This window comes from Danio aesculapii, chromosome 19 (genome assembly GCF_903798145.1).
Source record: "Danio aesculapii chromosome 19, fDanAes4.1, whole genome shotgun sequence".
NCBI lineage: Eukaryota > Metazoa > Chordata > Actinopteri > Cypriniformes > Danionidae > Danio > Danio aesculapii.
The window spans coordinates 24488973-24501334 of NC_079453.1; the positions used below are offsets into that span (position 1 = coordinate 24488973).

Genomic DNA, 12362 nt, shown 5'->3' on the forward strand with positions numbered 1-12362 from the left:
TGACTGTCGAGGCCATTTGAGTACAGTGAATTCATTGTGATGTTCAAGAAACCAGTCTGAGATGATTCACGCTTTATGACATGACGCTTTGTCCTGCTGGAAGTAGCCATCAGAAGATGGGTACACTGTGGTCATAAAGAGATGGACATGGTCAGCAACAATACTCAGGCTGTGGCGTTGACATGATGCTCAATTGTAACTAAAGGGTTCAATGTGTGCCAAGAAATATCCCCCACAAAATTGCACCACCACCAGATACAAGGCAGGATGCTGTTATGTTGATGCCAAATTCTGACTCTACCATCTGAGTGTTGCAGCAGATATCAATCTTCTATTGTCCAATTCTGGTGAGCCTGTGCAAATTGTAGCCTCAGTTTCCTGTTCTTAGCTGACAGGAGTGGCACCCGGAGAGGTCGTCTGCTGCTGTAGCCCATCTGCCTCAAGGTTAGATGTGTTGTGCGTTCAGAGATGCTCTTCTGCATACCTCGGTTGTAACAAGTGGTTATTTGAGTTACTGTTGCCTTCAACTCTAGCATCAACGAAGCATTTGTGCCCACAGAACTGCCGCTCACTGGAAATTTTCTCTATTTCCAACCATTTTCAGTAGACCCTAGAGATTGATTGTGCATGAAAATCTCAGTAAATCAGCAGTTTCTGAAATACTCAGACCAGCCTGTCTGGCACCAACAGCCATGCCACATTCAAAGTCACTGAAATCACCTTTCTTCCCCATTCTGATGCTCAGTTTGAACTGCAGCAGATCATCTTGACCATGTCTACATGCCTAAATACATTAAGTTGCTGCCATGTGATTGGCTTCACCTGTTAACCTGTTGAGCTCAGTGATTAATTATTTCATGTCAGCTTTCTGTCATTTGTGCCTAACAGGATGGATATTATTGGTTTTCCTTATTGAACTTGGCTCGAAATTACATGATGGGATAGTTCAACCATAAAGTACAATTTACTTAACCTCAGTTGGTCTCTTTAATCCAGAGATGCTCAAAGTAGGGCCTGTAGGCCAAAGTTGGCCCATTGTAACCTTTGATTTGGCCCATCATCCCATCTGAGAGGAGAGTGAGAACAATGTAGAAGGTTGGAGTGAATGCCTTTAAAGACGGACATCGTCATTTCTAATTTGACGTAACATTTCAATTAAATGTTGTAAATAAATCAGATTTTAAAAAAAGTAAATACTGTCACTCCACAAATAGAGGCCTATGCAGAAGACATCGGCGAGCAAATCAAGGCAAAAACTAATGTAACTGCTGGAAATTAGATCGTTTTGTTTTACTGTAATAAGTTGTAATAAGTTTTACTGTAATAAAAATGTTGTATTAGTTTATATGAGCAATGTTTTCTAGTCGTTTTATATATTATTAAATAAATTAGGAAATTACCATGGCAACTATATTTACCTTCGGCCCACTAGCCTCAATCAAGATCGGTTTTTGGCTCTTTATAAGAAAAAGTTTAGGCACCCCTGTTTTAATCTGTTGAACACAAAAGAAGATATTTTTGAAGAACTTATAACCACTGACTTTCATAGTGTTTGTTTTTCCTTCTATGGAAGTCAGTGGTTATAAGTTTCCAACATTCTTCAAAAGTTATTTTGTGTGTGTGTGTGTTAGCTTACAGCTTTGCTACAAGTGAGTGAGTAAATGACCGAATTTTCCTTTTTGGCTTGTCCCTTTAAATCCCAAGCATGGCATTTTTGTGTGGTGCTGTCTCATATTTTTTTATATTTTTAATTATTATCATATGTTACATCTCCCGATGATGATTACAGAATAATGCATTTTTAGATCATTAAATTGAAGTCAACTCAGAACGCCTCTGATTGGTTATTTCAATCATAAACTCAACAGCAGGGCGTGTGATTGGTTAAGCGGCGCTGCAAACGCATATTATATAGAAAGATGAGAAATCTGAACGAAGCAACGTCCGCAGATTTTTTTAAAAAGTCGTTGACTTAAACATAATGCGGCTAATTTAGCTTACATTCTTGTTCACATTTTATTTCACGAAATTAGCAATAGATGTAATTTCGTTTTGTAGGTGTTTTTTTATTGCTTCGTGATGAATTCGTGCGGCTTTTTTGTATTTTGGTGGCGGTTTGGTGAGAACCACGTGTTCAGCAGGTATGGTTGATCTTCTGATTGTTGTATACTCTTATGAATGTTTGAATAAATACATTTGAATTATCAATAATATAATTTTATAGTAATATTTTTATAATGTTGTGGCGGGAGGCGCACCCCTGCCATAAAATGCACCCCCTCTGAAATGTGCATCTTTTATCTGAAATTGATTGAATATATATTAATAGAGTTATGACACTAATGAGAGTGACTGGGTGAGTTTAATGAATGAAACCCTTCCCTTACAGAGGATAAATAAATAGATTGACTTTAAAAACAGTACCGATGAGATTAAGTAAATTGTAATGTGCGGTGTAGTTTAAAACAGCAACAACAATATTGTGTGCTCCATGTAGCCTAAATGTCTGTTTAAAACCCAGCAAAAAGCGTCTACTTTTAGGCTACACTACAGTCAATATTATTATTTTACATATATTTGTAAACCTAGTCCGTTTTAAAATGCGTTTCACTTCTTATCCTAGCTTTATCCATCAAATTAATAATCATTTTACCTTTTATTCAATAAAGGGCAGCGGTGTCCAAGCTCGTTCCTAGAGGGATGGTGTCCTGCAGATTTTAGGTCCAGCTTGCCTCAACACACCTGCACGGTTGTTTCTAGAAAGCCTAGCTTGATTACCTGGCCCAGGTGTGTCTGATTGGGGTTGGAACCAAACTTTGCAGGATATCGGCCCTCCAGGACTGAGTTTGGACACCCCTGAATTAGGGCCTTTGTTTGTTTTTTTTTGTGGCAGGTTTTGCGGCAGGGGTGCGTAATGTATGTGAAATTGAGAGTGTAAGGGTGTTTCCCATTACTGGGTTGCAGCTGGAAGGGCATCCGCTGTGTAAAACATATGCTGGATGAGTTCATTCCGCTGTGGGGACCCTTGATAAATAAAGGACTAAGCTGAAGGAAAATGAATGAATGTGTATTTATTATTAATGTAGGCCTATTGTTTTAATATATTTAAACTTACGTCAGTTCATATTGATTCATGTTTTTTCTATCTTTTTTTTAACTATTTCAGGTAAACAGAAAAGCAGAGAATCTCATGGATTTGGTACTTGATATGAAGGCGAGTAAACAATGACAGAATATTTGTTTTATTGTGTTATTTAACCATTAACCTTATAAAAGTAATAGAGTACTCACTGTATATCTTTGTGTTTTACTGCAAATTTACAGAGCTTTTAAAGTCCCCAAGAAATCAAAACTAACTATATGATTTTGTTAGCTCACATTTAAAGTTTTGTGGTGAACAATTCATCTCATCTGTGCAGGTCATTAAGAAAAAAATTGTTTGGCATTATAATCTTTAATTGAAATCTGAAAATGCACTTCCTGTTTTTTTCAGTTAAATTGTCAGATTATAGCTGTGTCTCATTTTAGAGGCTGCGTCCTCCGAAGGATGCATTCGAACGCCGTCTCATTAAAAAAAAATTCGATGGCTCCATCAAACGCAGCCTCAAAATGCGTTCCTTATTTTCCACTTAATGAAGGACACAACCGGTGGATCCTCTGTGGCCTTGAACATCCCAAGATTCATTGCACGCTGATAACGGCAGGACGTTTAAAAAAACAACAACTCCGGATTAAATGAATGAGTTAGATTTTATTTTACTTGGGTAACAAAAACAGTATGACATGTCTTACTGAAGAGGGATTTTAAAGATAATTTTTTTTATGTGTACATGTTTGGATCAAAGGAAATATATTTCCAGCTTTTGTAAACCTTGCTTTGCCTTCAGATCGCTTAATGTAAGATTTAAAGTCACTTTGAGAAAAAGTCGTTACAAATTTTACTACCGGTTATTAACGGCAGCTGTTAAGCTGCCTCTCCACTGCACACGACAAGCGTCAAATCGGAAGCCATTCATTTACAATGGAAAGTTGTGAGTTCTGATCATCTTCGTTTGCGTAAAATTCAGATCCGATTTGAACTCCTGGGACTAGACCGTATGCAACCAGCCGACCAGATTTGATGAGAAATAGTAGATTTTTTGTTATTATTTGAATCAGAAAAAAAGTCTATATTAAATATTTCTATTCATAAATGAATAATAAACAATATAATTTTTGTTGTGTTGTCTCCTTACTCCCTCCAAAATTTTTAGCGGTCTATGAGTTTCTAGTATTGCATTCATTTAACCATGGTGAACGTTTGGAGAATAATGGCTCTTGCTTTTGCACTACTTAATTTTGGCTTCTCTCCCATGATGCACGACCAAACTGAAAATTCTGTGCGACTGCCACAAGGCGTATTCCAGCAGTCGTGTCCAGTGGAAATGTGGCTTTACGATTGCAAGGTGATGAGATCTGTCCTCTGTAGGCTAGATCGTCTCATTTCAAAACACTCTGTTCGGCTCATGCGGACTTTGAAGGACTCACCTTTGAAGTCTGCATCCTTCGGAGGATGCAGCCTCTGAAATGAGACTCAGCTTATGTCTATCTTAGGAATTGAGTGTGGCTAACATATTTAACCAATCATTCTCCAATCATATGAAAGCAGAGGCGGGGTTTCCGTTCAGACGAAATGCTTGTTTGGATATGGTTGCGGCCGGAAGTTAACGAGAATTATTTTAATTATTTATGAAATTTCCCATTTATTGTATTTTATTAATGTCCACCCCTACCCCACCCCTAAACCCGACCGTCACAGTAACATAAAAACAGTAGTTTTTTATGTTATCTATTAAATTACCCTATAAATTGTATTTTTTAACGCCTACCCCTAACCATAAACCCAACCGTCATAGTACTGTAAAATATTCATTATTGTTGTATTCCAGCCGGCCTAGTGATGTAAAAAGCGCACTGTGCTTCTTTTTTCTTTTCAACAAAACAAGGTAGTGTGGTGTGCCTTGCATTTTTGAAACGTAAAAGCATGTTCGGTGTGATCGGCCCTTTACTATATCCATTCAGCTCGCAGCAGAAAAAACAAGCCACGCCCACTGTTGTGTTATTTAATATTCAGTTTCTCTAAGAACTGTGTCACAACGGTCGCAGACACCGGTTCATCAGGACTTTAACCTTAAAATTGTTCATAATACTTACTGTACATAATCTTTGTTTTACTTCAAATTTACAGAGCTTTTATTTATTATTTATCATTAAATTATGAAATATAAACTCTAATCAGAAGAATATTTCACCTAGAAGTTTATAAAGCCATTTATTAGCTGATGCATTTTTTCCCTGAAACATTTCTTTTGCTGACATCCCAAAAAAGAAAGAACAAAACAGCATCTGTGTTATTGTACATTCATACAGTGTGAAATAGTGTTTTATCTATGCGTATTGAGACAATAGTTAAACTGAAGGCTGAAAGATGTCAAAAAAACTACATGAGCTACATGTACATGCGACACAGTACTATGAACTAGCTATTAAAAATATATTAAATCCTGAGAAATGAGACATTTTTAATGTAGCAAATTAAAATCTTTCTATACAATTTCATCTGAGAGTGTTAAATCACTCAATACGTGAGCCAGAGCTTCTTATAAAAGGCACATTCTCTCTCATATACACATTAACCATCCCGTCATAACTCACAAAATCCTATTACGCGCTTCCCACCCGTGCCATGCTCGCACGTGCCTATTGAAGCCAGTGTTAGAGAGTATGAACAGTTTTGCATGCTTTGCATAGTCAGCATTGCATCAGACACAATATTCCTAGGAGAACGTGAGATGAGGGTTTGCTGGAAGGGAAACTTTAGTTGCGGCGCATGACGGTCTGCACAGAGATGAATGGAGCCTCGCTGTGGGACGCTGGCATCTCTGAGCTGGGAGTCTCAGGCTCGGTGGATCCGCTGTGTCTGGCTTTAATGATAAGAGGGTCTGTTCTTCCTGCAGATCTCTGTTCATCTCATCATTTATTGCTTCGCTGTCAACCTGCAAAGGTCAAACAGTCAGTCAGTATCATTTATGTCTTGGTGGAGAGAGTTGTTGACTTTAAATTCTGGATTTGTGCTCATACAGAACCTTGAAACACAAAAAAACTTTAATACGCAACATAGTTAATGTTTTTGCTAACCATTAAAGGGGTGGTCCACTTCGATATCATATTTTTAACTTTAGTTGATGTGTAATGTAGCTCTGTGAACATAAACAACATCTCTGAATGTAATATGCTCAAAGTTCAATGCAAAGGAAGACATTGGCTTTTACAGAGTTAGCTTAGCAAATCCCACAGCGAACAAAGTTTTGGGACCACAAAAAAATACATCCAGCTTATTGAAGTCATAAACTCTTAAGGTTATGTACATACACTCCGTGGAGGGGCGTGGCCAGAGGCGCTGTAATGTTAAAATGTCATAAAACGCTGCTATTTTCAGAGCTTGTTCTGTTTCTGTATTTGGGCTTTCAAAGAACACAACTGAAAGACAGAAGTGCTAACAATTTAATTTTAATTATGTTCCAGAGAATTATAAAAAATAAATAGCTAGCATTTGACAAAGGAGAGCTTCCAGAATCCCTCTCCATTCAGTGCTGGATCCAGCTAAAATTCCTCAAAGAAGGAGCAGCTCCAACCATAATAGAAGAAGCTGTGGATTGTGAGCCACAACCTGTATTTTTATTTGTTAAAATTGATCTATTACATGCACAGTTTCTAGCGTTAGCATATGTTGTAGTGAGGACATAAACAAGGATGTAAACAACAGGAAATGCTGTTTGGCACCGTTAACAATTTAGCTACACATTCATATTTATTCATTAAACCGCTGTAAACACCCCAAATCTTCAGCAGCGCTGCAGATTTTCTTTATGCGGCCACTTTTCGTGCATTACATCTTAAAAAATGACCCGTCAAAAGATATGTGAACGTTTCATATTACTTACACATGCTTATTCCGAATATATATGAAAGACACTTGTCAGATTTTATTTCAGAGAGCAGACATGGGGTTCAACTGTATCCTCTGATTCAGGCTCAAGCTAATATGGTTAACAGCTACTCTGATATGATTTATTTTTTTTACAAATGAAGCATGAAAACACATTGCTTTGCACCACATAAACGCAACCAAGCCTTAAAAATACACTCTGGACCACCCCTTTAAGACCATTCAGGGCCACTCACTCTATCGAGAGCATCAAAGTAGCCGAAAGTCATTTATTTTCAATGGAAGCTAGCAGCGTGGCGCATTTTTGCCGATTTGGGCATCAAGGAGAGTTGAAATCAAGTCAACTTTATGGTAATGAGCTGTGAAACGGTTCGGTAGCAAGCAATGGGAATGTAGAAGTCCACCACTTTAGAGGAGTACAGAGAACACAGTCCTGTGAACTTTGGTTCCGACCACAGTTGTTCCCAAGGGTTTGATTATTGCGGTCGCAGGATTTCCAACTATTTCCAATGTTTTCTTACAGGAACATACATTAAAAAAGTTACTGGCGAGTTACTGATGTGCATTAATGTTATAGAAATATTTTTCTTTCTTTAAAAAAGGGGGAATCTCATGCGACAATACAAAATAGTATTGCAGCTTCAGAATATTTCAGGCATATGGACACATTGGATAATTAAGTGGACTGGACCAACTTGATCTTCCACTGTTAAATGAATTTGATAAAAAAAAAAGTGCACAACATTTTCACGCTAAAAAGCTTGTTTTTATGTGGGAATGTAAGTGATTTTGCTGATATGCGGCAACAGCTCCTTTAAATACGAGATCAGTGTAGTAAATTTTGACGCTCTCACCGCTTTCAGTGTGAACGCACAGTAAGAATGATGACTGTAGGATATTACCATTCACATCAATGCTAAATGACTTTATTATGCGCATGTGCTCCAGTTTAGTTTTAAATGCTCCAGCTCTTGAAATTACTAATTAGCTGAAAAATGTAATAAACTAAAGTGATTTTAACAATACAGTTTCTTGTCCGCACCAATAGTCTAGTACTAAAGTATGATGACATAAAGCACTGAGGTGCTCATGGCAACCTGAGTTCGATTCCTGGCTTGAGGTCCTTTGCCAATCCTTCCCCTCTCTCTCATAATCTCCACTATCCTGTCCAATAAAAAAGTGAAAAATCCCTAAAACATTATTTAAGCAATATGGTTTCTCTGTTATCATAGAACCAGGGTTGTTGCTAGATCGGATACGGTTGCGGCCAGAAGTTAACGAGACTTATTTATATTATTTATAAATTTCCCATTTATTGTATTTTAATAACGTCTACGCCCACCCCACCCCTAAACCCAACCGTCGCAGTAACATAAAAACTGTAGTTGTACCAAGTACTATTTATGTTATCTATTAAATTACCCAATAAATTGTATTTTTTTAACCCCTACTCCCGCCCCAACCCAAAACCCAACCGTCACAGTACTGTAAAAATATAAATTATTGTTATACAGTGTCATTAAAAAATGCTGCTATATTAATGTGCATTTCGCAGTTCTGGCCGGCCGCATATCCGAACTAGACTTTACCTAGAACTAGAGTTAACTGGATTATAGAGTAAAGCCTCACTCACACTACCAGTGACTTTGTAGATGCCTTTCACCCTGGGTGTTGATTTAAGTCTTATCTTAAGGTTGCTCAGGTAACATTTATGAATGATTTTCTGTGACAGTGAATGGGTTTTTGGGAATGTTTATTTACAATCATGATCAAGAAAAAAACATGTGATCTGTCATTGTGGCTATTTATCGGTGGCAAACCACAATCTAAACAGGTCTGCGGGACGGATAGTACGGCTGGTGCGAAAGCTGAGAGAAAGAACATTGTGAGCTCTACTTATGCTCGTTTTGGCGGTCACGCTTCATTTGCTTAAAGTTGAAGGATTCTCAGGTTAAATAGGTATTCAAATAAAATGAATTTTGACCACAAGGTGGCGCTGGTCTGAAACATTTTGAAACGTCTCTTGTGCTGAAGACAATAGAGCAGAGGTAGGCAAACTCGGTCCTGCAGAGCCGGTGTCCTGCAGAGTTCAGCTCCAACTCTGATTAAACACACCTGCTTATAGATGTCTAGTGATATTGAAGACACTGATTAGCATGTTCAGGTGTGTTTGATTAGTGTTGGAGCTAAACTGTGCAGGACACCGGCCCTCCAGGACCGAATTTGCCCACCCTTGCAATAGAGAGTTTCTTAGCAATATATTAATACATGCATAAAATACAGCATTTGTTAGCAAAATATTTAATCGGTGAAATAGAAACTACTAGATAGTGTTCAACTCATAGTGCCACTCTGAATCTAAAACCAGTTTAGGCTAGACTGTTCCGAAGTTTAAAGCAAAAATAACTGTTTTTCATGTTTCCTGATCACTAGGTGGCACTGTCCTAAAAAGCTTTAGATGTATTATTCTCTGAAGGGCGCTTTGGAGTAAAAACAATCATGGCCGTCATTCCAAAGTGTAATACCTAACCAAAGTACTGAAAATTGGCTACTCCAAAGGGCACTTCTGAATGAAGATTTCGAGGGGTAATACTGATGGACACTTCAGTGCAGGGAATGGAATGCGGTGCAGAGTCTTAAAACAACAAAGCATTGTGGAGGTATAGCATCTCGTCCAATTGCACAGATTTCTTTACTTTTCAAATCAAATTGAATTCTACAATAATAATTCTTTTTGTCTCCATTGTCTGAAAATTATCTGTTTGGATTTTTTTCCTTATCCAGGGATCGCAAATTTTGCACTAGTGTTGGCACTACAAGTTAAAGGTTAAAGATTCCACATTTGTTGTGGTTAAAGTTCAGAGCGTCCTCTATCTGTGTGGCAAATCTGACTACTTTTCACAAGATGATTCTATGACTATATAATTCCAAAGGAGAAGAACACCATAAGTATATACAATAGGTTCCAAGTGTGTATGCAGTTGTGAAGAATTACTGGCCAAAGTTTAGTTCTTAAGGACAAGAGATTTGTTAATTTATGAGCAATAGTAATAATCACTCTTGTCTCAGTAAACACTACTAATCAGCTAAACCTAAGATTAAAGTGCACTAGGTAATATGGCTGATTATAATGGCTGTTGGATTTCGCAACATTATTTAGTTGTTTTTTTTTTCAATGATCAGCTTTATTACACCATTAGGTGGCAGTGAATCATGAATCATTCACTGAATTGATTCATTCAAACACACAGATTAATTCCGTAAGACCACTTTAAATAAGAATAGACAACCCACTTTAATTTGTGTTTAACATGAAATTTAACCCATATTAAATGTGATGTCTTTTTGAAAAACATCACACTTTGTATTGTGAAATAACTTAATTTAAACGTTTCTCAGGTATTTACGTTTGTAATTTTGCTGACTGTTAAAATGTCTTGTTTAATGGATCAAGTTTTTCTTTGGGACAACTTAATTATTTTATGTTCAATTCTTGAACTTGAATTTGTTAAGTTAAGTTAACTCATTCGATTTGTGTTCGGAGTGAAGGAATCGTGTGGAACCCTGCATTTTTTTTTTACCTTAATAGCAATAGTAAAAGAGGGTAATTTACCTCATGTAAAAACTAGTTCAAAGATTGTTCATTCTTCTGTATTTAAACAAGACTTAATTATGTCAGCAACTCATTATGTATTTTCTATAATGTTTAGCCCTTGAAGTCGACGACATTTTAATCTTATAAAATTCTTTTTTATCTTCTTTTCACTTAGACAAATAGCCTTTTAAAAACTGCAATATTTAATCCTATATTTTAATCCATTTTAATATTAATGCATTCTTCGCTTATGGGTTTTTTGTTCTGTTTGCATGGCTTCATAATCTTTAACTGTTAAATATAATTTAATAGTTAGTATTTAGGCACCGTTTTCTCAAGTTTGGCCATCAAAGCCTTTTTTCCTGTTTAAAGCTTGATGAGCATTGCAGGCCAGCTCAGATGAAATGATCTAATTATAAGTATAGATATAGTGTAGTTTGAAAATTGTGGTTTGTGTGCGAGTTTAAATCAAGTCTAATACTTCATGTTGTTTCTAAACACTGACATATGCAAGAGTGTTGTGAAAAATCTACTTAAAATTTTGGCATAAAGAAAATTATCAGCACCATGAATTAGACATATGTTGATAGAACTGAAGCTAAAAAAACTCCCAGTGACAGTGGAAAAAAGCTATGAAATTTTTGACACTTACAATTTTACCCTTCTGATTACCCTTTTACCATAATGCACCTCAATAGCAAATGTACACTCCAGCATGAGATTTCAGGCTTGTTCTGAATAAATTCCCATGCTTCACCAGAAGATGTCATCTGCAGGACTTGAGGCACACTCAGTGCTTGAATTCACGCAGCTTTTCATTTGCTCTTTCACTGGTTTATACTAGTGGTGATGTAGAAAATAGTGATTGAAGAAATTGAGTTCTGCGGGGTTTACATATTTTTAGGCCATATTTTAACTCTGAAACAAGTTATGACGTTACCACTTCTGGGTTAGTTGAGCTGAGGTCTGTTTTTTTAAACACCCAAAGTAAGGTGTGTGGTTAGCACAAACAGAAAATGCATCATTAACACTTTAGTTTTTTTTTTTCTTTCAAGTTGTGGTTGCGAGTATGGTTGGATCTGCAGAGAATATTGAGGAAGTTAAGAGTGTGCACTTGTAATTTAGTTGTCTTCTTTTGGTATGGACCACAAATTAAAATAATAGATTTAATCCTAGTTTTCTTAGTACTTACATTGTCATTTTTTTAACAATTTGTTTTTCATGATGTATATTTTGTGGTGGATCTCATCACAACAGTCATACAAACTTCCAAAGCAATGCAACCTGCTGAGCAATTCGTATTGTGACTGAACACCTGAATTCTTTAGCGTTTTCTTTAGCTGTCATTTTTATGGTGGTATATTTAATATCATGTCCTGTTTTTTTTATTCATTTTGATGTTTTTGTATTGCGTTCATATTTCTAGAGTTTGTTTGGAAGCAGGATAAGACCCATCCTTTCAGTGGCCTCAGTTGACTTGATTTAGTGTGCATCAAGTTGACTTGGATGGCAGCATTTACACTTTCAATCGCAAAACTTTGGTTTCAGTTAAAAAAATCTTTCCCTTTTCCTCCACACCCTAGCTTTTATTTCTCTAAGCAATATTAGTACCTATAAGTAGCACTTCTTGTTTTGTATTCGGTCTTCCTCTTGAGTCCTTAATGCCTTCCTCATTTGTAAGTCACTTTAGATAAAACAAAAGCTGCTAAATGACTAAATAGCAGTTAGTGCATTCATTATAATTGAACCGAACCAAGTGTGAACACCTTAATTTAGTAT

The 12362-nt window shown here is 36.7% G+C and overlaps 1 protein-coding gene across 1 annotated transcript in view; it reads right to left on the bottom strand.

The window, feature by feature from the left end:
* Nucleotides 1-5294: 5294 nt before the first annotated feature.
* spag1a (sperm associated antigen 1a) overlaps nt 5295-12362 on the bottom strand; it is a 32135-nt gene continuing 25067 nt past the window's right edge. Inside the window, exon 8 of the mRNA XM_056480174.1 lies at nt 5295-6035. Coding sequence (XP_056336149.1) covers nt 6031-6035 — 5 coding nt within the window. The 3' untranslated portion in view covers nt 5295-6030. The remainder of the gene's footprint in view (nt 6036-12362) is intronic.